General features: G+C 57.8%; 1 protein-coding gene across 4 annotated transcripts in view; it reads right to left on the bottom strand.

The window, feature by feature from the left end:
• The window catches only part of PTPRF (protein tyrosine phosphatase receptor type F), an 85,722-nt gene that overhangs the window by 43,443 nt on the left and 18,118 nt on the right, over positions 1–24,161 (bottom strand). For all 4 annotated transcript variants that reach the window (XM_059920752.1, XM_059920757.1, XM_059920768.1 and 1 more), the window contains exons 4-6: positions 19,112–19,257; positions 18,789–18,930; positions 6,394–6,582 (exon numbers count right to left, since the gene is read on the bottom strand). In XM_059920752.1, coding sequence (XP_059776735.1) covers positions 6,394–6,582; positions 18,789–18,930; positions 19,112–19,257 — 477 coding nt within the window. The remainder of the gene's footprint in view (positions 1–6,393; positions 6,583–18,788; positions 18,931–19,111; positions 19,258–24,161) is intronic.

Genomic DNA, 24,161 nt, shown 5'->3' with positions numbered 1-24,161 from the left:
AAGTCTTAACTGCGCGTCCCTCCTAGCGTTTGCTGAGCTGGGGGATTTACAGGGGGATCCTCATTCTACTACAGGGCTGGGATGTTAACAGGGAAGTTAGTAATAATCGAGGGCCCCAAGACAAAGAAGGTTCTCAACAGGGAAGGCAAGGCTTGGTCATGCTCCCCCACCTCATGGGAAGACTTTCTGTCTCTGGCCAGCCTTGAGGACCGGGGCCTGGCTTCCCTGCAGGAGCCAACAGAGCCCCTTCTGTGGGGCTGGCCTAGAAGGCCTGGGCAGTTGGGCTTCCAGCCCCAAGACAGGGATGAGCCAAGTATCTCCACAATCCAGACTTGCAATGGATGAGTCACAGGAGGGGATGGCTGAGAGTGGATGTGTGTGGTGGCCGGTGGTGCTGAAGGGGCTGGAGCTGGAGATGAGGAGGCTGGAGAGGTCGGGATGGGGATGGGGGAGGTGACGGACTGGACTGGACGGGATGGAGTGGTGGTGACGGCGGGTGGCGAGGCGTGGTGTGGCGAGATGCACGGACAGCATTCTTACCTCTGATTGGTGAACCACCTGGCGAGGTAATTTGAATGCAAATAAGATCAGAGAGAAGCATTAGTACAAAAGGAAGGAAAGCCACAAAAAGCCAAATCAGATAAAATAAAACATGAGAGAGGGCCTTAAATACACAGAGAAGTTGAGGCGTGGCTTAGGTGTGAGCAAGCACCAGGCTGCGTGTAGGCAAAGCTGTGTTCCCCAGGTCACTGGCACGGCTCTGAGGAGGGAGGAGACTGAGGCTGGGCCAGCAGGGCTGGGGGTGCCAGGAATCAGGGTGGTGAGTCAGGGCTCCTGCAGACTCTGCCGGCTGAGCTCAGTGGAAGGGCAAAGTGAAGAGAAGAGGCGATAACCCACCCTGTAGGGCTCCCCAGATTCCACAGGTGAGTAGGATTTCAAAACAGAGCACTTACCCAAAGCAGGGCATTTAAGCAGACCAAAGAAACGGCTAAAGGGAGAGCTCACCTCAGGCTATCACCAGACCAGCCCTCCACAAACACACACACCAGTCCCCTACTCACCACCCGGTGGCAGACCCCTGTAAAGCCACCCAACCTTGCTAAAAACCAACTGACTGCAGAGTCCCCCCACCTGACTGGTGAGAGCCAGGGGCCATTCCCCACCCCCGCCCCTTGCCTGTTCATTGCCTTGTAACCCTGGGAATCAGCAGCCTCGAGAGCCAGATGCTCACCCTGCAAATGCCTGGTGTGGGGCTATTATGAGGTCTGGACATGCTCCCTTCCCAACAGGGACCCCCTCTTCTACCACTGCCCCATCCAGAGGAGTGAGGGGCCTGTGGGCAGGCCCAGGTCAGCCCCGTCCACCCTGCCCTTCTCTGCCCACTTCTGGGGAGGGAAGTGTACAGGGAGACAAACACTGGTTAGTTACTATCTCACTGAACCTGAAGACAACCACTTAGGAGGAATTATCCATCTCAGCAAGAATGAGGAAACAGAGGCTGAGGAACATTAAGTGCCCAAAGCCGAAGGTCACACAGCTTATGAGGTGGCAGGAACTAACCAGGTCTGGCTCACAGCCTTCCCACTGGACACAGAGGCTGGAGACAAGGCCAAGGCAGCTGCTGGGACCTGGGCTGTGTGCAAGGCACACAGAGGCTGTCCAGGAAGAACCATCATCACCGTGATCCTCCAAGCGTGGTCCACGGATCTTCAGTGTCCCGGAGGCCCTTTCGGGGAGTCCGCAAGGTCAAAGCCATTTTCATAATACTGAGAAGCTTTTTGCCTTTTTCACTCTTGTTCTCTCATGAACATACAGCGGAGTTTCCCAGAGGCTTCAGGACATGTGACAGTGCAATAGACCAAATGCAGAAGCAGGTATGAGAATCCAGCTGTCTTCTATTAAACCCCAAATTAAAGAGATTTGTAAAAGTGTAAAACAGGGCCACTCTTCTCACTAAATGCTTTTGTTTCACGAAATATAATTATTTTCCATTAAAAAATATTGTTTACGTTAACATGTAATGGGTTTTTTAATTATTTTAAAGTGGATTAATAAATATTTAAAATCTTCCAAGTCTTAACATCTAACATGGCAAATACTGATAAATAAAACCCACACAAACAAAAGCTCTTGGAGGTCCTCTGATATTTACAATCAGGGGTCCCGAGACCAAAAAGTCCACACGGCTGATCGACTCCTACAGTCCAGGCCTGACCTGGGATGGGGAGGGGAACAGGGAGAGGGAGGGGTGGCAGCATAGATGCTCCAGGACTGGGACACCCCAGCTTCCGGCCTCAGCTCTTCCGAAACCTAGCCTGCTGTGTGACAAGTCTCTGGGCCTCTCTGAAAAGTCGTTTCCCCACCAAATTGAAAGAATCTGCCTTTTCCATTTCCCGAGATGGGTGTGGGAGACTGGAGGGTCCCCCGGATTTCACATTGCCCCTGAGGGGTTGCCAGTGTGTTCAGACAAAAGCGACCATCACTGAGAGCGGCCCTCCTGGCAGACTGGCTGATGGTGGGACAGAGCAGGGGCTGCAGCCCTCAGGCCCACCGCAGCGTCCCATCCGCTGGGACAGCGGGTCTCTTCCCGCAGCCGATGCCGGCATCCCGGCTCAGGCGTCAGGGAGAGCAGTGGACAGGGTGGGCAAGTGGTCCTCCAGGGTAATGGGGATGGCGGCGTGCACACGCAGGCGCCGGGAGGAGTGGAGCACAGGCGGTGTCCCGCAGGGGCCCGTCCAGGCTCGGCAGAGTGCAGGGCCAACAGCAGTGGCTCGGAGCCCCGCTTGGAGGTCAGCCCCCTCGCTGCTCCAGTGATGCTGCCTGCTCCTGACTTCCACTCTCCCTGAGCTTGTGCCCATTCCCCCAGGGCCCACACCGGGCCTCAAGTTCAAATCCTCCAAGAGGCTCAGGTTGTGGCGGCAGGTGACATTGCTTCGGAGAAGAAGGTGCCTGTCGAGCAGAAGTCGTGCCTGGGCCGCGCACGCTGCCAACTGCCCTCCTCTCCAGCTCTTCACGCCCTGGTGACACGTGCTGGGGCTCGGCCCGCAGATGCCTGAGGAGTTCTGGGTACCGGTCAGGGCGGGCCTGAGGTCCGGAGAGGACGAGACTATGGCGCTCTGGGGCCCTAGCAGGGTCCAGCTGCTCCCCAGGCTCCAGGTTAGTCAGATGTGACAGAAGCCCCCTGGATGCCGTCCCAGGGGAGCTCTCCGGCCTCGGATCTCCACGTGACCCGGGGTGGGTGACTCCCTAACTCAGCTGTAAAGTAGGCATGATAATCACAAACTGTCCTACTTCTCAGGGCTGCAGGAGAATCAAGTGCAACCAAAGGCAGGAAAGCACTTTGTAAACTGTTGGTGACGCGTAAACCGTGAGGCCCCTGTAAAAGCCGAGCACACAGGGGCCCGATTCCGCTCCAACAGGGATGTCAAATGTGCGTGGCACAGCTCCAGCACACTTCTCAATGGTACAGGACAGGGGTAGCAGCTATTGGGTCAAGGGTCAGGGCCCAGGGTCAGGCAGTGATGGAGACAGTCCTGTCAGTTATTGCAGAGGTGGGATGACTGAGGCCCCTCAGGTACCATCCCAGCAGTTGGGCCCTGGGCCCACTACCCTTAGGTCACAGCTTCCAGGAGGCAGCAAAGGCCAAACAAGAAAGTCTTCCCCGGACCTGGGAAGCAGGGGGAATGAACGTTAGTCTGAAAGGACAGGGCCCAAAGGTCACGTTCAGGAAATCATTCACCCTAAGGGCTCAGAGATACCTGTCCTATAGCGGGGCTTGTGCTGGCCACTTGCGGGGCCCTCACAGACGGGAGCCAATCCCAGGCCCTCCCTGCAGAGTGCCCAGCCTAAGTGAGCAGAGCTGGAGCCAGACGGGGACAACACAAAGCAGGGTGAGTCCTGAAGGAGCAGGTCTCAGGCAGAGAAGGGGAGCTTCACGTTCTAGTGAATGTGAGCAGAGGGCGAGGATGTGGTCGGGGGCTCAGTGCAAGTCGGGGAGTGGCCGGAGCTACAAAGAGCCCCATTCATGGAACCCTCATCACACGCCAGTCGACTACAGCTCTCCCTGCCTTTGTCTCACTTAATCCTCACCGTAACTCCTTTTTAAAGAGGGGAAAACTGAAGCTCAAAGTTAAATAACTTAAGCGAGGCCAAAGAGCTAGCGAGTGCAGCCGGGACCTGATGAGATGAGCTGGGGAAGATGAGAGCTGGGGATGAGATGACCCGGAGATGCGAGCTGGGGAAGAGCGAGAAAGGCTCTGTGTGCCTTGTTCAGGAGTGTGCACCTGACCATGGAGGCAACAAGACGCCACTGGGCTTGTCAGAGCACAGAGGGTGCAGGCAGAAAACTCCGCCAGTGCTGCAGGATGGATTCAAGGGGAGAGCCTGGAGGCAGGGAGAGCAGTGTTTGGTGACCTGGGATACGGCCAAGGCAGCGGAAGGAGAAAAGGGGACCAACTGAGAACCATGTGGGTGGCAAATCAAGAGGGTTTGGCGGTTCCTTACATGGAGCAGGAGTTGCAGTGTCCTAGGTTTCAGGTTAGAGGGGCTGCCACTCAACAGAGAGAGGGTCAGTGGGAGAAGGGCACCACTGTTTGGGAAGGAAGTTACCACCCTTCACAGTCAGGGTGACACCCAGAAGGCAGATGGGTGTTTTAGTCTAGAACTCCAGCAAGATGTCTGGGTTAGACGGAACTGGGAATCTCAGGAGTGGAGGTAAATGGTACCTGAAGCTATAAGAGTGGGCGAGCTGGTGGGGGAACGGCTCTGTCTATGGGACGAGAGCAGGGTTCACAGGCTGCCCGGCTGGAGAAACGAGCAGGAGGGGCTGCAGGGCAGACAGAGAAGGGGCACTCGGAGAAGTAAGAGGGAGGCCAGGGGGACACAGGAGAGAGTGGCTGAGAGGGAGGGAGGGTGCTGGCGGCTGCTGAGAGGCTGAGGAGGCGCCGAGCAGCATCCAGCGGAGTCCTGGGCGGGAGCTGACTCACGGGGCCGTGAATGGGTGCCACCGGGCCCGGCACACAGCAAGCACTACACAAATACTTCACGAACGAACACGCGAGACAGCGTGCCTTCCCAGAACTGCTGCCGCGGTCAGCGCCGTTCCGGGCAGAGGCCAGGCCTGCGGGGAGGACCATCTGGCTGCTTGGGGAGCCTGCCTGGGGGCTGCGGGGAAACGCAGAGGAGCTGAACCATGGCGGTCACTGTGCCGCGCTGGGCAGTGGCCGCAAACGCTGGTGGACCGTTTCCTGCCTTGATTATAGCTGTTTTAATTAACTGCGCTACAGCTGCCTCCATCTTGTTGAGTTTTAAATTAAATTAAATGAGCTAACACTTCACAGGCTGTCTCAGGTGGCCGTGGCTGGGGCCAGAATCCTGCCCCTGCTGGGTGGCTTACCCCTCACTCCTCCCCTGGGCAGCGCAGGGGTGCCCACCTGGCAGAAGTTGGTGAGGAGGGGTTGGCAGCCCAGGGAGTGGCGGGGCACCTCTGCAGCCTACAGAGCCCTGAAAGGGGCACAGTCATGTCCTCCTTTGTGGTGTCGACACCATAGGTGATGGGCAGCGGGGGCTCTGGCTGGTGCTGCCCGAGCCATCCTGCCTGAGCCAGCCATCCCACAGCTAGCAGGAGGGCTCCTGGACCAAGGTCTATCAGTGCAGCCCATGCTGGCAGCAGATGCAGAATTGCAGCTAAGCGGATTCCAAGGCTCCTTTCCCGCCTGCTCTGTTCCCACAAAAACTGAATCAATTATCCTGGCGGGAGCCTCGCAGGCAGATCGATCGACGGGGCGACACCTCCTGCCCGGTCAAGGCGGCATCCTTGCTCGCGGGGCTCCAAGCTGGCTCGACTGAGACATCCAGAGGAGACAGGTGGCCCTGGTGGCCGAGGGATGGCAGCACATCCCCCTGGCTCCAAGCCTCTGAGGTCCAGCCTTTTGAAGCCTGATGAATCAAGCATCTTTGGCCTCTTTCCCTGCCGTCTGAAGAAGCAAAGAGAAGCACCACCCAGGCCCCCCTCAGGCCAGGCTCCAGGGAAGGTGGAGGATGAGTGCCCACAGAGCACCTTCGCAGAGCCCAACACCAGGCTGGGAACAACACTCGTGCCTCAAGGAACAGAGCTGGACTGAAGTCTGGAGTCTGACAATCCCGGGAAGGTGAAAGAATCACAGCTGACCAGCCCTCGCTGCCAAGCTTTCTTCCTGGGCGGGCCAGGTGGGCCTATAGCAGGATCTGGCCCACCCACTGGGCGCCCTCTGCTCAGCCCTGGAGGGTCAGCCCCAGGCTGAGGCCTCCTGTGGCTCCCAGGCACCCAGGCCCAAGAGGGAAGGCTGCGCTGGGTTCCGGCCTGATGTCTTTCCTGAAGTCTGCACGGCCCCTTGACCCTCGCCCTCTGCTCACCTGAACGCAGCTGCTTGATGCGGCCGTTGCTCGTGGCGGGGTCCACAGGGAGGAAGTCCTTGAACCAAGAGATCTCAGGGTCTGGATTCCCGCCTGCTGCGCACAGCATGGTGGCCGTGCGGGCCTTCTCCACCACCTTCAGCTGAGGCCCCATGTCAATGGAGGGGAAGCCGGGGGGCAGCTGTTCCTCTGCAGATAAAGAGCAGATGTGCACGTTAGGGCTGGCACTGCCTGCCCACGAGGACCGCCCTAAGACTCCCAGGGTGGCTGGGATCGACTTATCTCTGCCCTGACTTCTAAGCATGAAGCCTGCCCTGACATAAGGAACCAGAGTCCCGAGCCCCACTGCCCAGCCCTGCCCTTCACAGGGCCAGGGAGCTGCCGTGGGGCCCACCCTGCCCTGTCAGGAAGTCTCCGGGTCTGAGAAGCAATGCCTCGGACTGCAGACATGAGCACTTATCTCTCCGGGGCCTGGGAAAATGAGGATTGAGGCTCTCCTGGCCACAGCAGAAAGTGCTCCACGGACGCTGGGCTGCAGGGGGTCCAGGGCTCACACAGTGGCATCAACAGCCACAACTCAACCCAAAGGCTCCCTGTGCCGTTCAGCCCCCACTCCCTCTCCTGCACGTGCAGTGTCCCCTCCACTGCCTGTATCCAGCCTTCAGCTCCACTACGGGGCAGAGCCCCACGTCACAGCCTGGGTTCTGGCCCCGACTCTGGGCGCCCTCTGCCCTACCAATGACCCACCTTCGACCCCCGGTCCTGACCCTGACCCTCCTCCCTCACTCAGTCCTGACCCTGGAAGCCATGGTCAGGCCTGGGGACCACGTCTGAGCATGTGGAGGCTAAGGAGATAAAAAAGCCCTGTGAGGACACCAAAAGTTGATGAGGGGGGCAAAACTCCACGGCTGCCTTCTCCCGGCTTGCCAGGGGTTGAGGGCTCACTTTCATGAGAGCAACAGGCATGGACCACAGCAGCACACCCCTACTCTCCCTACACGTGGACTCGTGCATCAGCCCTGAGGGGCCGGGGATGGGGCAAGGCTGCCCACTCTGCACCCTTGGGAGCACACACTGGGCTGGTAGCACAGGCTCTGGATGAGTACAGACCAAGTGGAGCGCCCACCTCCGTCACTCACTAGCTCTGTGACCTGGGAGTGTTACTAATCCTCTCCCTTTATCCATTTTTATCTATAAACAGGGTTCAAGTGCCCTCCTTGTAAAGCCGTTGTGAAGACTACATGCAATGATACACGTAAGGTGCTGGAGAGTGCCTGACAAAGAATCCGAACCCAATGGCTATTGGTTGACGTTATTATTATTATAACTAGCAGGGACTGGGCCACTGGGGGCAGACAGGTACCAAGACTTGGGCCTGGGGCCCCCTCTCTCGCCCTGGGCTGGCGAGAGGCGCCCCTTCCAGGAGCAAAACCACAGACTGAGTGTGAGAAGTCGGCAAAGCCTCTCCGCCGGTGTGGATGCCAGGCACACCCAACGCGGGAAGGGGAACCCTGTCCTTTGTCAGTCTCCTGGCAGGGGAGCGGGGCTAAATGGTGGGGGGGACCAGGAGACCAGCACCGCTCCCGTCTCCCTCCTGCAGGCCCAGCACAAGACGAGCATGTGGGGATGTTTGCTGAGGTCAGGCTCCTGTGCCAGGGAAAAGGCAAGAGGGATCCTCAGAAGGGAGGAAAGTAGAGGCTGGCAGGGCTGGTCCCCCCAGAGACCCAGGGGGACTGGCTGGTGGGCAGGCAGGAGAGGAAACTGGAGGAGCCTCAGCAGGCAGGGGCAAGACAGCCCTCTATTTGTTGCCACATCCCAGGGGGCGCTCTGCCGAGGCTCCAGCTGCCTGGGGCATCCCTAAGGGACTGTGGCCCTGTCAGGAGAAGGGGGGCGTCTCGGGCTGGGGAGCAGTAGGACTCCCAGCACGGTCTCGCCTCCCAGCTTCTCCCGGTAACTGGCAGAACACTTCCCCACCTGCAGCTCTATAAGTTCCAGACATGAACCCAGCGTGTCCTTGGCTGTAAATATGATCCCACAGCGTCCTGACTTTCAGCTGATTTTTAAAAGGAAAACGTTAACAGTGGCAAGGAAAGGGAGGATGGAAATGAAGCAGGACTTGGGATGCGCCAAGCAGGGGAACAGCTTCCTTTGGTCCTGCCGTCACTTGCTTTTCCAGGAAGGCCCAGGCAGGGCTGCGTCCACGTCCCCCCTCCCTGCCCTCCCCAACAGCCAGGGGACACTCAGGGCTGCTGGAGCCATCCTAGCCCACTGGGGCACCAGTCTAGTTCTTCCCAGGCCTCAATCCTACCTGCTCAGCCCTCCAGAGCAGTGGAGGAGGGAGGGGGGCTGGGCCTGCCGGGGCACGGCCTGCCAGAGTCAGCGCCCAGGAGTCAGCTCGCCCTCATCTCTACCCACAAGGTGCTGCTCAAGGAGAAGGGAAGAAGTACAAACATCTGCAGCCCTGTGTCCTGGGAATATACTCTGAATTCCTAACACGGGGAAAGTCTTTGGGATTTGTGCCAAATTAAGGACAATTAATTTTCCTCCCTCAATTATCGTGCCCTCAGTGGTTCTGTCCTTGGCTCAGATCATCCCTCAGGCACAACCGCCAGAGCCTAAAACCGGCGTGTGTGAAGAGCTGTCCATAAAACAGCGGGACCCAAAAGCCAGTCCCTTGTGCCAACTAGGCTTCCAGGCACAAGTCAGAAGGCTGCAGTTCTGCACCTTGGGGAAGGGAAGCGTGTCTCACAGGAGGACTCCAGCCCCTCGGGAATGACCTGCTGTTGGCTCTTCCTTCTACGCTCACCTGCGGGGGCCGCTGGCACATTCAAATATAGCCAAGGACAGCAGCCATTACCGACGCCCGCGTGTTTCTGGACAAGCTGAGCACTGGGCAGGTTGGTGTAAACTGACCCACCATCAGACTGTGACATTTATCCTCTTCACCCCCGCCTCCTCCACCCCGCCCAGGAATCACAGGACCTTGGGGCCACTGTAGCCTGAACCACTCAGGCTAAGGACCAGGGCAAATTCCTCAGGCTGACGTTGCATGATCACTCCAAACCCATCAACAACCGGGAAAACAGAGGTCCAGATATGAGGGATAAAGGTTAGGTTTATGGAGCATTTACTAGTTCCAGGTACCGCGTTAAAATGCTTTACAAAATGATTTTACCGAAACTATGTAAGGTACGTGAGCAAACGGGGGTGTAGAGATATCTAGGAACCTGCCCAAGGTCACAGAGTTAAGTCGAGGTGGGGCTGGCATGAGACCAGGTGGTGGGACTCCACGCCTGTCAGGGTAGGGGGGCCGGCCCCCCCGGAAGGGCTCAGGGTAGCCCTGGGGGAGCCAGCCACCATCCTGCCCCCGTAACACGCCCTCTGCCGGCTGGGCTTCAGGCCGGCAGCTCCGCTGCAGACCCCTGCACACACGCCGCAGCGTTTTTATTTACGGCAAAACGAACACGACTGGCCCTCACACATGGCCACCCTCGGGAATGCACCCACGTTCCAACACACGCATATACGGGTCACGCCGAATCCCCTCAAAACCCGTCCTGAGGGCGGAGGGGCTGCGGAGCGCCAGGAGAAGAAGGGTCCCTCCCCCTTCCAGGCCGCCGGTAACTATGGCAACGGCGGAGACTCTGCGCCGCGGCGGAAAGGCGGCACATGCCGTGTCCACGCGGGGCGCGCATCTGCGGTCCGAGCCGCTGCCCCCCCTCCCGCCCCTGCCTGGGTGGAGTCACGGCGCCCCTTCTCAGGACCCCACTCCCCAACCCCAGGAAGCCCAGCTTCTTTCACGCTCAACCGACGCGTAGCTGGGGGCTGCCCCCTTAGTGTGCACAGCGCCGGGAGGTCCCTACACCTGCCTCGCAGTCTCAGTGCCAGACTTCCGCAGTGTCTGTGCCTCTGGGGCCGAGGTCTATCCATCCTCTGATAAAAGGGTACCGGCGAAGGAAAGAGAAACCCATGGGGACTTTAGGGGACCTCAGAGGTACTGGGGAACCTCTACAGCCGTTTGTGGATTCTGCCTGCATGCATATGTAGGGCGCACACATTCCTAGCGTCTGCCCGCACATATCTGTGTACCTGTGGTGGGTACACACGTGTGCATGAATTGCGATGGTCTTTAGATACTGCAGTGGGAACCCTGACCCCTTCTTCCCTGCTATCCCCACTGGGCAGAGGAAGGTGACAGGGTGTGGGGGGCTGGGAGATGGGTGTTGGGAGCCTAAGGCTCAGAGAGGGGCAAGAGCTTGGCTTAGGTCTCCACAGCAGCAGTGGAGCTGGATCAGTTCAACTCCACAGCTCACCTGCTATCTTGGTGGCTTCCTGAAGGAGGAGGGAGATGCAAGAGTAGGAAACACTTGAACAGGAGAGGCAGGGAGAGCTTTCTGGTGGAAGGGAGGGAGGGGCTGCCTGAGTAAGGGCTGTGGTCCGGGGAGACGGTGGGAAGGTGAGGCTGCTTGGAGCTAAGGCCTGATGAATGCGGCTGGGGTGGAGGTGGACAGGGGCTCAGCCTAGGCTGGCTGCAATGACTGGGGGAGGGGGCTGCTGAGGCTCCCTACAAAGCACACACAGGTCTCTTTGTCCAGCTCAGCCTGGGATGCCTGAGGCGGAGTCTGGGCCAGAGGGAGGGGGCTGCACCAGGGAAGCGGACAGATGGGGACGCCTTGCGGGGTCCCGGAGCGGGCGGCACCGTCTGTCAGCACGAACTTCTCACCCGTGTTTACCCAGCTTCCTGGCGTCTCTGTGCGCACGCAGGCACACACAGGCACACACATACACAGGCTCCCTGGGGTGGCACCGTCTGTAGGCCTGACCCCCTCTCCTGTGCCTGAGTGTTGGGCCTGGCCTCACCCCTTCTCTTAACGTAGACACCTAGATACATGCACAACCAGGGACCCACAGAGATATACGTGGAGAAAGAGACAGGTGCAAAAATAGAAACCTACATGTGCGTGCGGAGGGGCACCTGCAGTGACAAGCACCTGTGGAAACAGACTCATGCAAGCAGATCCAGAGGGAGAGCACGCAGAGACGCAGAAACACACATGTGCAGACATGCAGAGATAACACGTATGTTGACACACGTGTCCCTGGAGACGCATGCAGGGACAGAGCCGGGAAACGCAGACAGAGACGCATGAGGGGACCTCGTGGGTGGCAGGGCTGCTGGTTCCCCCAGCCCTCCTGGCACTCTAAGGAAACCAAAGCTGCCTCAGGCCCTGTCCCTGAGGCAGCTCCATCCTTAGCAAGGTCAGGGCCAAGACACCCCCTAGCAGGTGGGAAGGGCTCCTCAGACCCGCAGGCTCCCACACTCTCCCAGAGAGCCCCACCCCACCCCCAGACTTCCAGGCAGTAAGGGGGGCCTGGGGAGCCTTGGGCTCCCTTCGCAGCTTTCAGTCTTGATTTTCAGCTTTTTCTAAGAGAAAACTCCCACCTCTTTTAGCACTCAGATTTCATCAAACTTGGCATCTTAAAAGCCTGTTTTGTTTTTGAGTCTGAGCTGTTTGGGGCCTGTCGGCAGCACAAGCTAGCTGAGAACAGCCAAGCAGCCGAGGCCTCCCCCTTGCAGTCCCCCACCTCCAGGGCTTCCCTGGCACCTCACAGGGCTCTACACAACCTGGCTGGTGAGGCCTCCCAGCCACACACAGCCAGGTGAACCTGGGGACCGTCCCCAGGCCTGTACCCTTTCCACATTCCAGCTTCTGGGCCCTGACCCACAGCGAACTCTTCCTGGGGTCCCCACCTCAGTCCTACTCGAGGACGATTCTTTTGATCCCTTTACTCCCCTAGGTTCAGGCCCAGTCCCTCCAGACCACTGAGAGCCTCCCACTCACTCCTCAGGTCCCTGCAGCCCAGCTGCCACTGCCATGGCTTCCTGCCAGCGTGCTCACCAAGGTCAACCATGACTCCACGGAGCTAAGTCCAAAAGACACGTCTCATCGTTCATCCTGCCTGACCTCTCGACAGCACCCCTCCCTGCTCCTTCCAGACTCTTTTCTCTTGACTTCCACGGACTCACCCCTACCTCTCAGACACCTCCTCACCAGATTCCTATGCAAACTCCCCTCCCAACATGGAGAGCTAGCATCTGGGGCTCCATCCGGGCCCTCTTCCTGGGCCCTCTTCCTCCCCCTTGGCTCTGGCTCCGTAAGTTTTGCCATTTCTCCACCCTCAAAACTGCATCTCCAGATGTCCCTCGGAGTGCCAGTCCTCCTTGACACCCCTACCTCCAATGCCTGCGCACACCCGATACAACAGGTTTCTAAGTGGCCTCATCAACTTGCCCCTCAAACCAGGTCCTCCTCCCACACCTGAACCTTAGAAAACAGCACTGCCATCTACCTGGCCCAGAGCCAGCAACCCCGAGTCTCCCGCCTCCCCAGTCCCACAGGTGGCCAGGCAGGCCACCACTCTCTCTAAACTGCATGAAACCCAGTCTCCCTTCCTTCCCTACCCACTGCCTGGGTTTGGGCCACTACCACCTCTTGCCTGGGCTGCAGTGCTGCCCCGGCCTCTCACTGGTGTCCCTGTACCCTACTCTGTACCCCCAGGGACCTTTCTGAAACATAAATTTTATCAAGTCATTCCCCTGATTAAAATACTCTTTCCCCTGGCAACCAGAGAGAGGTGGCAGCTCACCAGGGATGGAGAAGGTACACACACAGGGGCATTTGAAACCTCCGACTTGGCTAGCTGTTCCCGGAGGTGCTGGCTCCGCTGTGGTCCTGAGGCTGGGGGAGATGGCAGTGGGCGAGGGAGCCACGGGCACAGCAGGGCCATGTAAGCACCTGTGACCACAGGGGTGGGAGGGGCAGGCTAGGCACAGGGAAGGTGTCCAGTGTCCGTGGCTAACAGAAGAGGCAGGCGTACTGCCCACCCCACAAGAGGACCCATTCAGAAGGAAGTCCGCTTGGACCTTGAACGCAAATCAGAACTAGAAAAAAATGGGGGATCCCAGGTGCCAAGAAACCCAGAGTCTGATCTTCTAGACCCTCCTGGCAGTGCCCACCTACTGACACCTCTCCCACCCCCATGCCTGGGGCCCAGATCTCTCCAGGAAATGGTTGCAGAGCCTCGTATCTGCACAGTTCTGAATGCGACTACAGTCACAATGGGGCGGGGAAGGACAGGTCACAGATCCCACAGTCACTGGGCCAGAAGCACTGAGGTCATGCCTCAGCTGCAAGGGGAGGAGCAGAAGCTGGCCCAGGTTCTAGGTGCTGGGGCTCCTTCTTCATCTTCCATGGAGGCAAATCAGGGAGGTGACAGGCCCAGCTTCCTCAAAACAAGCCCATGACCTAGACACGTATGCAGGCAACAGGAAGGGGGCACATCCTGCTACCTAAGGAGTCATCCTCTGCCTGGCAGCCCTTTACCCAAACTCCCCACCCTCCTAAGTCAGGCCTGGGCCAGGGGCAGGGAGGAGGGTGGGGCAGGGAGAGATGACTCCCTGGGAAAACGCCCACCCACCCTGAAAACACAAGCTTCTGTACTGGCCCCGCTCCAGGTTCAGCCAGCCCAGGGCCGCAGGACTGGGTCATATGTTGCTCATCAGCCCTCATGTCCCTGGGGCTGTTTCTAAAGGGGCTGTGGTGGTGGTGGGGGGGTTGGCTGGGGGGGTTCAAGAGGGCCTCCATCATCCCACAGTCCCAAAACCAGGGTGAGAACCACTGCGGAGCCTGGGGGTCCAGGCCCAGCACGGACTGCCCCCCTCCCCCGGTCACTACCCCACATGCCTGACAGCTGGCCTCCCGCAGGGCCTATCTGGAACGAAGGGGGCAAGGCCAGGCACTCCATGTGGGCACCTGGATTCCTGTGTGGCCTGAGCAGTGCGGTCCTGGCCAGTCAGCAGACACCAAGGCCAGGTGGGAACAGGTGAAAGGGAGCCTGGGCTCGATGAGGGGAGGGGAGGAAGAGGAGAGAGTCCCAAGGCCTGGGCAGGATCCCTATCTGGGGCCCCCTCCCTTCTGGCCTGGCTGCAGAGGAACTGCTGAGGTGCAGTTCTCAGAGGCACTGGGAACAGCTCAGCCTGACCACTCTGCCCCACGTCCGTCTCTGTCCCGCTGTCCTGGCTGACCGACAGCTCCGAGCAGGGATCCTGTGGGGTCCAGGAGACAATGAGCCCAGACACAGCATCTCTGGCCTCCCACAGCACCAGACTGACCGCACACACTCAGCCCAGGCTGCTTGCTGCACACCCCTCCCCCCGCCGCAGACACAGGTCATAAGGTGTACACCACCTGCTGTACACACCCCACCCCACACACACTGCCTGATGTGCGTACGCACAAGCACGTGTGCACGCGCGCGTGCACACACACACACACGCAGTCGGACGCACGCCCCCTGCTTTATGTACAACCCATAAGGCACACACAGCCCCTAAGACTGTAACACCACAACACACACCTCACACACACTGCCTTACAGACAGCACACAGGGCACTCACCACACGCAGGGTGCACGCTACCTGCTGTAGCCATGACCACGAGGCAAATGCTGCCTCCTGCACTCGGGGGCCCCAGAGCCAGGTGCCCACCACAAAGTCAGAAACGGCTTATCCCTGGCTCCTCGGCCTCTCCCCTCCTCCTTGCCCCTCTTTCCCTTCTCCTCCTCCTTCTTGGCCGTTCCAGAACCTGCCCAAGTCACCAGGGCCCTGCCCACACCTCTGCTGTCTGGCCTCCTCTGGGGCTTTCCTGACCACAGTACCGGTACTGCCCGGCTGGAACCCACTGGCCCACGTGAATCCACAACCTCCAGACTGAGCTCCAGGACCCTCCCGGCTTCCCCACACCCTGGAGGGAAAGGCCAGGAAGCAAGGCCAGTCTCCCCTCCCCCTTCACTCCCCCTCCCTCGCAAGGGAAAATGTCAGATTCCCCGTCTCAGTGGCGGCAGCGGGCGGGTTGGAGGGGGAGTGATTCAGCCTCAAGAGTGCGGCGTGAGAAGAGCTTTTCCTGCCATTACCCGGCGAGGGAGAGACTGGTGCGCTAATGGCTTCAATTACCACTCAGACAGGAACACTGGGCGGCTCACCCCCAGCCAGCTTGTGCCGGGTACCCCCACCCGGTACCCAGCAGGGCCTAGGGGGCGGGGAGCAGCCGGCTGGGCATCACAGGGCAGTCGGGACTCACTGGGAGTGGCAGTCCTGCCCAGAGAGCCGGCTGCAAAGGCCACGAAGTGGGAGTGGTGTGGGTGCTCCCGGAGGGTGAGGGGAGCTCAGGGCATGGCATGGAGCAAGGCAGGGCAGGGAGCTTGGCGTGGACCCGTAGGCCTGGGAAGCAGCAACCCCTCACCTGAGCCAAGTCACCCCAGAGAGCCCTGGGCCACTCCCCTGAAGAGCCCAGTGTGTGGTGAGCCCCATGCAGTTTATGATGCGGGTAAGAGACTCAACCTTTATTCCCAGCCCCCAAACCGGCTTCATCCTCTCCCCAGCCCTCCTCCCAGGAGTGACCCTGGCTGTCTTCTGGCCCCAGCCCACAGCTGTAGTCACACCATACTTTCACCCAACTCCCACACACACCCAGCTTCCCTGGCCAGCACAGGAGGCCTGGCGCGGCAGGGCGGGGCTGCTTTCCCCTGGCCCCGCCCCCTGGTACCTTTAAGGCCTCCCACTCCCCTCCTTTCTGCCATGCCCAGAGCCAGAGGGTCAAGGTTATGCAGACCAACATGGTAAGTCACTATTTCATCTTGCGGGTGCTGTGTTTCAGGAGCAGGAGGGGCTCATTCAGGCCCACAGCTCCATCTCAGCTGGGCCAGGCGCATGGGTAGGGCCCTACACGCTTCCCAACCTCATCAGACACCTCCCACGCCGAGAAGCACAAACAGACCCCAGACCCCTGCGAGAGAAACCCTCCTCCAAGAAGGCCCCTCTAGAAGGACAGACCCCTGCAAGTCTGAACCCCCTCACCTCAGCCCCTGCCAGACCATCCCAATCCTCCTCAACCCTTTAAAAGATAAAGCTGCCCAGGGCAGAGGTGCGGATAGGAGAGTGCCAACAGAGGACTTGGGGAGAGCAAGGGCCAAAATTGGGGTGTAGGGGCTTTGGGGGGACTTTTCTTCCAACACTTATAAGGAGGCTCTCTTTCCCTTAATATGAGGGCCTGAGGGATGCCCTCTGGGGTGGGAGCCACAGTCTGGCCCTTCAGCCACCTCCCAAATGCCAGGGCAGGGCAGATGGCTCCTGCTGGGGCAGACACCAACAGGAGGGAGGGTAGTGCTGAAATACCTGTCCTGAGGTCATAAGTGGGGAAACTGAGGTCAGGGGTGGCAGGGAGCACGATGAAAGCACTCAACCATCAGGGATCTTGGCCCAGGGCCTGTCCTCTGGGCTCCCGCCCCCCATAGGAGTGGATGGTGGGGGCTGCATCACCCAGATGATGCCAGGCAGCAGAGATGCCAGGTACAGCCAGCTCACATGTCTGGGCCTTGGGATGTGCTGCTTCCAGCCCAATAGCATGCTGGAATCCGGCAAGGTGCTTAACTCCTATTTAATCCTCCCAACCAGCTTGGGTGGCAAGTACTATGTCCCTATTTACAGAGCGAGCAAATGAGGCTCAGAGGCATGGTTACTTGCCTGAGGTCACAAGGTGAGAGAGTAAGTGGTCGAGAGCCCCTGCTCTTAACCCCTGTCCTCCACTGCCCCTCTAAGCTGGAGGGCCCTGCCCCGCCTCGCAGCAGACACACAGTCACAAAGGAGTTACTGAATGGACGTGCGTGTGAACACATAAAGCCACAATGTAAAAATGGCCAATACGAAAAGACGTTCAACTGCTCTGTAATCAAAGAAATGCAAATTAAATTGAGATGCCATTTTTTGCCTATTAACTTGGCAAAGACTTTTTTAAATGATAATTCCCACTGCTGGTGAGGATGAGCAGAAAAGAGGCCCTCTTATGCCCTGTTTGGTGAGAGTGTAAACCGACACAGTCTTCTGGAAATACTGAAAAGGCTTAAAATCGCATGTGCCCTTTGATCCAGCAATTCCACTTCCATGCATCTAGAATAAGGAAATAATCAGGAAGGTGAACACATCTTATCTGCAAGGAAGCGTATAGCACCTTATTTATAAAAGCAAAAAACTGGAAACAACATATGTGTCCAACAATAAGGGAGTGGCTAAATAAATTAGGGTACTTGCATGTGACACTTACCCACAGCCATTAAAAAATAATGATGCAGAAAAAAATGGCAAGGAAGATGTTCATGATACGTTTTTTTAAAAAGAAGTCCACAAATCATTGAGCAGAATGTAATCCTGTTTTTGTTACATATACCATGCATGCACAGAGAATGGACCATAAGGAGATAACCAAAAGTTAATAGTAGAGGTAAGATAAACAGGTGATTTTTATTTTTTCCTATATGCTATTTTATACTTAGCAAATTTTCCACAGTGAACAGGTATTGTTACTGTAATTTTTTTTAAAAAGCAACAATCAATGCCATATTTTGAAAATATAGGCAGACACATTCAGACTGATGACTCCATCATGGCTGGGGTTGGGGGGGGCGACCATGTCACTCTCTATTTGTGGCTTCCTATGTCCCCAGGAAAGTGTTCATTTCTCAACCTGGTCCTGTGTCATCTGCCCTCCAGTCTCTCCAGGCTCATGTTGAATTACTCTTCCCCGTTTCTCTGTGTCCTCCAGTGACCCCCCCACCCCAAAACCAAACGGAACCACTCAGAGTTCCTTGAAAGCACCATTCTCTCCTGCCTCTGGGCCTTAGCACATGCTGATGCTATTCCCCTGCCGAGGCCCCCAACCCAACTCCCACTTGTCCCCAGGACTCAGACCACAGCTCCCTTCTACGCTGCACCCTGCCCCCCAGTCCCGGGCCACACCCGCAGGACTTATTGGAGACTGAAGTCTCAAGGGCAGGACCGGGTCAGATAACTCTCAGGACACAAGGCAGCATTAGGGAGTGTTTGTGAATGAATGGAGGAGCCGCGGAGTGAGAGAAGTCATTAAAGTCCACATACAGAGCCTCAGCCTCCAGCCTAGGGCCCTTGCTCATAACGGTGACTGGGAACACACCTCTCTGAAGCCTACTGCCAGGTTCCACATGAAAATCACATCCACTGCCACGAGTCATGTACCCCAAGCGATACGTAGCTGCAGCCCCCCACCTTAAGTCAGTCCCCAGACCCACCAAGCAACATCCCGGCTCTGCAGAACACAAAGACACGAGGCACACAGCGGGCTTTGGCACAAGCCAAAAATCCAGTGACCATCCCTGCCCACCACTGACCTTCGCTGACCCCAGGATGGCCAGTTTTCCTTTCCACAAAAACACCCCAGCCCACGGCGGGTGCGGGCCTGGCTGGCTGGCTCACCCCTGCATCAGTCTCCGCACCCACCAGGCCCCATCCCTCCCCAGCACGTACCTTCGAGCACTGAGAGCTTGGCGCTAGTGTTGATCTCTCCCAGACTGTTGGTGGCCGTGCACTCATAGATGGCTTCATCTCGCTGCACCCGCAACGGCTGGATTCGCAGCACGGACCCTGCCCCGTCGTCAAACTCAATTACCTGCCGCAGGACAGACACGTGGTCACAGCCTGCTCAGGACACAGAGGCCTGCTCAGGGTCAGCCGTCCTCTCACTGCCAAAAGGCCCCCAAGGAGGGAGACCAAGAGCAGGTGAGGTAGGACCAGACCCCAGAATAGGCAGACCTGGAGCCCTGCCTGCCCCTTCCCACCCGAGACTGTACCTCGAAGCGCTGGGAGCTGACTTTCTTCCCCTTCTTCATCCATGTGATGCGTGGCTTGGGTTCCCCTGTGGCTTGGCACACGAAGGAGGCCACCCCTCCTGACAGCCCAGTCTGGTCCTCAGGGACCTTAACGAAGACAGGTTTGCCTGGAGAGATAGAGACACCAGGTCATCATGGCACGGTCACTGCCGACGTGGCCTGTACTACAGGGGGCAGGCATGGGGCGGGGGGCAAGAAAGATCTATAGAGGAAATAACAGGAGCGACGCCTAACCCTTATGCAGTGCTTCTTATGTGCCAGGCACTCTTCAAAGAGCTGTGAGCACATGAGCTGGGTGCTACAGTTACCTGTGCTTATACAGAAGGAAGTCAAGACACACAGAGGTTAAGGGATTTGCCTAACATGACAGCTGGTTAGTGGCAGAGCCAAGATTTGAACCCAGGAGACTGAGTCTGGAGTCCATACTTTAACTGCTACACTCTTCTGTCTCCCATCCCCCCATCAATTCCAAGCTCTAGGATAAAGGCATGCTGAGAGCTGCTGGGAACAGCCTTAGCATCTCCCCTGGACGTGTCCCTCCCCCACTGCTCTCCACCAGGGTGATGGTACCTCCATCCACCTCAAGGCTCAAGCCAGAAACCGTGACTCCACATCTCCCCGGCCCCCACACACCATCTGTCCTGAAGGCCTAGACATTCCACCTCCTAAGTATCTCTGGATGTCTTCCCAGGTGAATGCTGTCCTGTAAATCTGCCCTCCCCACCCCGCTGCCACTGGCTGGGTTATTGCCTTCCGATGGCCTGGACGTCTCCCCAAAGTGTCCACAGAGAGGCGGTGGGGGGGAGAAGGGAGGGGGCTTGGACACCGTACTGCCATGCCCACCCACGTCACCTTGATACACACACCAGGGCCAACCTGGAATCCCACCACCCAGGGTCACAAGACCCTGGAAACCCGGCCTTCATTAAGATGTAGAAATGCCTTGCTAATCCTGATAGCGGATCCATTTCCTATTAATCAGACCAATGAACAGCTCCAGGAAGCCTGATACCATGAGAAATGACATTTCAGACCACCTGCTCGGTGCCGATGAGCCCAGGCCTGGTCTGGTCTCTGGCACAAAAACATGTTTGTTCAATGACGATAATCCCACTCTGCACCAGGTACTTTATCTCATTTAGTCCTTCACTGTTGTTATCCCCAGTTTAGAGGCACAGAGAGGTCAAGTCACTAGCCCAAGGTCACACATCCAATAAGCGGCACATCTGAGATTTGAATTCAAGCCTATATGACTCCAAGACACCTGACAGAAACAGTTCACATTGGTATAGTTGGGGGCCTTATCAAGAGCAGAGTCAGTGGGGTGGCAGGGACCAAAGCCAGACCAAAGAAGGTCAAGGAGCAAAAGGTGAAGAAGTGGAGAGCAGAGTATAGTGACTATTTAAAGAAGATTGGGGACTTCCTTGGTGGTGCAGTGGTTAAGAACCCACCTGCCAATGCAGGGGGACACGGGTTCGATCCCTGGTCCGGGAAGATCCCCACATGCTGCGGAGCAACTAAGCCCGTGAGCCACAACTACTGAGCCTGCGCTCTAGAGCCCGCAAGCCACAATTACTGAGCCTGTGCTCCACAACAAAAGAAGCCACTGCAATGAGAAGCCCATTGCGCACCGCAATGAAGAGTAGCCCCTGCTCGCCCGCAACTAGAGAAAGCCCACACACAGCAACAAAGACCCAACGCAGTCAAAAAAAAAAAAAAGAGAAGATTGGCTGTGATGGGTAAGATAAAGAGAAGATGGCACCTGGAGGACGGGTTGAAGGGAGGTTTTTACATTCTTGTTTCTTTTTTTTTTAAGATTTATTTATTATTTATTTAATTTATTTTTGGCTGTGTTGGGTCTTAGTTGCGGCACACGGGATCTTTGTTGAGGCATGCGGGATCTTTGTTGTGGTGTGTGGGCTTCTGGTCTGGTTGTGGCGTGCGGGTTTTCTCTCACTAGTTGTGGCGCACAGGCTCCAGGGCACGCGAGCTCTGTAATCGTGTCACGGGGGCGTAGCTGCCCCGCGGCACGTGGGAATCTTAGTTCCCTGACCAGGGATAGAACCCGCGTCCGCTGCAGTGCAAGGCGGATTCTTTACCACTGGACCACCAAGGAAATTCCCATTCTTGTTTCTCTTTTTCCTAAGATGTGAAAGATAATATTTATTTATTTATTTAATGCTGATGGGAAGGAGCCAGCAGAGGGAGAAGGTGCTGATCCAGTGGAGAGAAGACGGACAGCAGATGGGGCAGAGTCTCTGAGGAGGGAAGGGTCTGGGGGACCCCCAGGGTCGGGAGTGACAGCTGCAGGTACAGAGAGCTGGGAGGGCTCAGCCTTGCAGGGAGCAGGGAGGGGCCCATCTTACCCAGCACCCCAGGGTCCAGTGGGCTCTGGAGGTTTTATGTAATTATTAAGAAAGTCACTCACCACCTCTGAGCCTCATCTGCAAAATGGTGCTAGTGCTAGGGCTCTGTGCAGACGAAATGTGATGATGTCTGCAGGCTGCTTGCACAGGCTGGACACGTGGTGGACCTTGCCTGTGGGCAGCCATCACCTGCCTTAGCATCATATCACCCCCGTTTTAGAGATGGGGAAATGGAGGCTCAGAAGGTTAAACAACAGACAAATCAGACTGATCTGGAGTAGAGCTAGGGTTTGATCCAGCATTCCAAATCCTAAGCACATCCTACAGCACCCAGAGCCTCCCTGGAGGAAGGAGACGTGGGGACCTACCTGACTGCTCTTGGAATACCCAGAGGGGGCGAGGGCAGCCTTGTTGGGGAAACACACAAACCTGCTGGGGGCCCGAGTGGTATGGGGACATCACAAAGGTTCAGGAAGCCTCAGTTTGCCTCACCATTGCCCCGACTGCCCTCTGAAGGAGGTTCCGGACTCTCCCAGTCTGCAGTTGTCTGCAGAGCCTGTCCTCTCACTGAGATCCTCTCAGATAGGATGCCCCTGCCCGACTAGGGGGTGGGGAAGAGTCTCCTGCCCACCCCCCTGCACACTGCACGCCCCTCCCCCACACCTCCAGACAGCAGCTCCCTGCTCTCCTTCTGCACTGCCATCACCCTCTCTCGACTGGACACTCCACCAACCTAACCAGCTGCGTCCCTAGTCTCTATTCAGCAGCCAGAGTGAAGCGGCAGCCTCTTCCCTGATCAAAACCCTCCAAAGGCCTCCCAAGATTTAAATCCCAAGATTTAAACTCCCGTCATGATGGCGTTCAGACCGGGAGCCCTGCCAGGTCTCACCCCAGCCCTTCACACCCCCCAGAGCCCTGGCTTCCCGTCCACTGGATAAGCAATACCCCCTGCGCCTCAGGGCCTTTGCATAAGCCGTTCCTTCTGCCACAAACCTCTTAGACTACCTCTTTACCCACTACCTCCTATTCACCTTTCTGATCTCAATTTAAACATCATTTCCTCAGAAAACCTTCCTTGGTCCCCCTGCTGTGGCCCCCACCTCCACTAGCTCAGTTCTGGGTTTTAGGCTCTCTGGAGACTCCCGCCGCCTCTCTCACAGCACTGCTCATGGTTTGTTATGTACACGTGTGAGGTTATTACTTTCTCCACACTTTGGAGGAGTATTTAATTCATGGCTCCTTCCCGACAGAGAACAATAACCCTGAGTAGGGCAGATACCACGCCTGCCTTGCTTCTCCCCCGTCCCAGCGCCTGAACCCATTCCTGGTACAGGGGGGCGGGGCAGGCAAGTGAAGGTGACCTGACAACAAGGGAAGGCCTGCGGAAGATGGAGACCTCAGCCCCTCACACACCACACTGGGGAGCCCCTGCTGCCCGCTGGGGAGAGAAGCCCTGGGTGAAACGCCTGCCTCAACGTGTCGGCTGCAGAAACCAGAGGCTGGAACCTGCTGAACCAGAATGGCCGGGTGAGTGTGCCTGGGGGCGGGGCCTCCACGCCAAACAAAGAACCAGAAGCTGGGGAGGCAGCCAGGTGGGGGGGTGGGGGGAGAGAGAGAGAGAGAGAGAGAGAGAGAGAGAGAGAAAAGGGAAGGCCTGAGTACAGGAGAGGCTGGATGGCGCCCAAGGCCTGGGGCCATCAAGGAGGTGGACCCCCCCACCCACCCCAGAGGCTGGAGAGGGGCCAGAGCCCTGCCAGCCCACCCACCCACCAGGCTCTGGCAAGACTGGCAGCATGCAGCCTGGGGCAGCCCAGGGGGCAGGACCTCCCCTCCAACAGACCAGACCCTCATTTCCCTCAGCCCACTCACCCCCACGGGTGGGCACCTCTCTTCCCGCAGCCCTGCCAAGCCCTCGCCTCTCTTCACCAGGCGGACTTTTGGGGAGCACAAACCCTGTGCTGACATTTGTCTCCCCGCTCGCTTCCCCACACTCACTCCTGCTAACTTCTCCAGGCTTTCTTGACTCTTTCAAAAAAAAAAAGCACCTGCCACAGGCCAAGCACCGTGCAGGACACAGCTCTGGCCCTGTGGCCGCGTCACCCCACCCAGGTCTGTGGGCACCCCCCTGCCTTCGTGCGTGCCCTGCCCCTCTTGTGCACCCTACTCGCAAGCCTGCGGGAGCCTGCTCTGCGTCCCGCAGCCCGTGGGCCACAGTGACCGGTCAGGTCCCCAGGCAGGCAGGCAAAATCAGGTGACTTGACCACTTCGCCCAGTACTGATCCAGAGCTAGTGTTTGGGGAGGGTCTGAACAGAACTTCTGAAGACCACGTGTCCGGAGGGGCTTTCTGCCCCACCAGGATGTGGGTCCACCTCCCCTCCCCTAGCACATGGAGGTCGTGGGCTGCACAGGTCTTTGGGCAGCAGCCCCCAGGGGCATGCCCTGGACACACGCAGGTAGCTGAGCCCATGCAAAGTGGGAGGGAGTGGCCTAAGAAAGGAAACAAGTGGGCTGGCCTGGGCGGGGGTTGGGGTGGGGGGCCCCCCACACCTCCCAGGGTCCAGCCAAACTGAGCCACCTATTTTGTGCCTTCCCTGCAGAGCACACATACACACAGCAGCAAGGGGCGGTGAGGCAGGGGAGGGAG

This window comes from Balaenoptera ricei, chromosome 1 (genome assembly GCF_028023285.1).
Source record: "Balaenoptera ricei isolate mBalRic1 chromosome 1, mBalRic1.hap2, whole genome shotgun sequence".
NCBI classification, from domain to species: domain Eukaryota; kingdom Metazoa; phylum Chordata; class Mammalia; order Artiodactyla; family Balaenopteridae; genus Balaenoptera; species Balaenoptera ricei.
The sequence above is the reverse complement of the archived record's forward strand: the minus strand, read 5'-3'. Positions and strand labels throughout refer to the sequence as shown.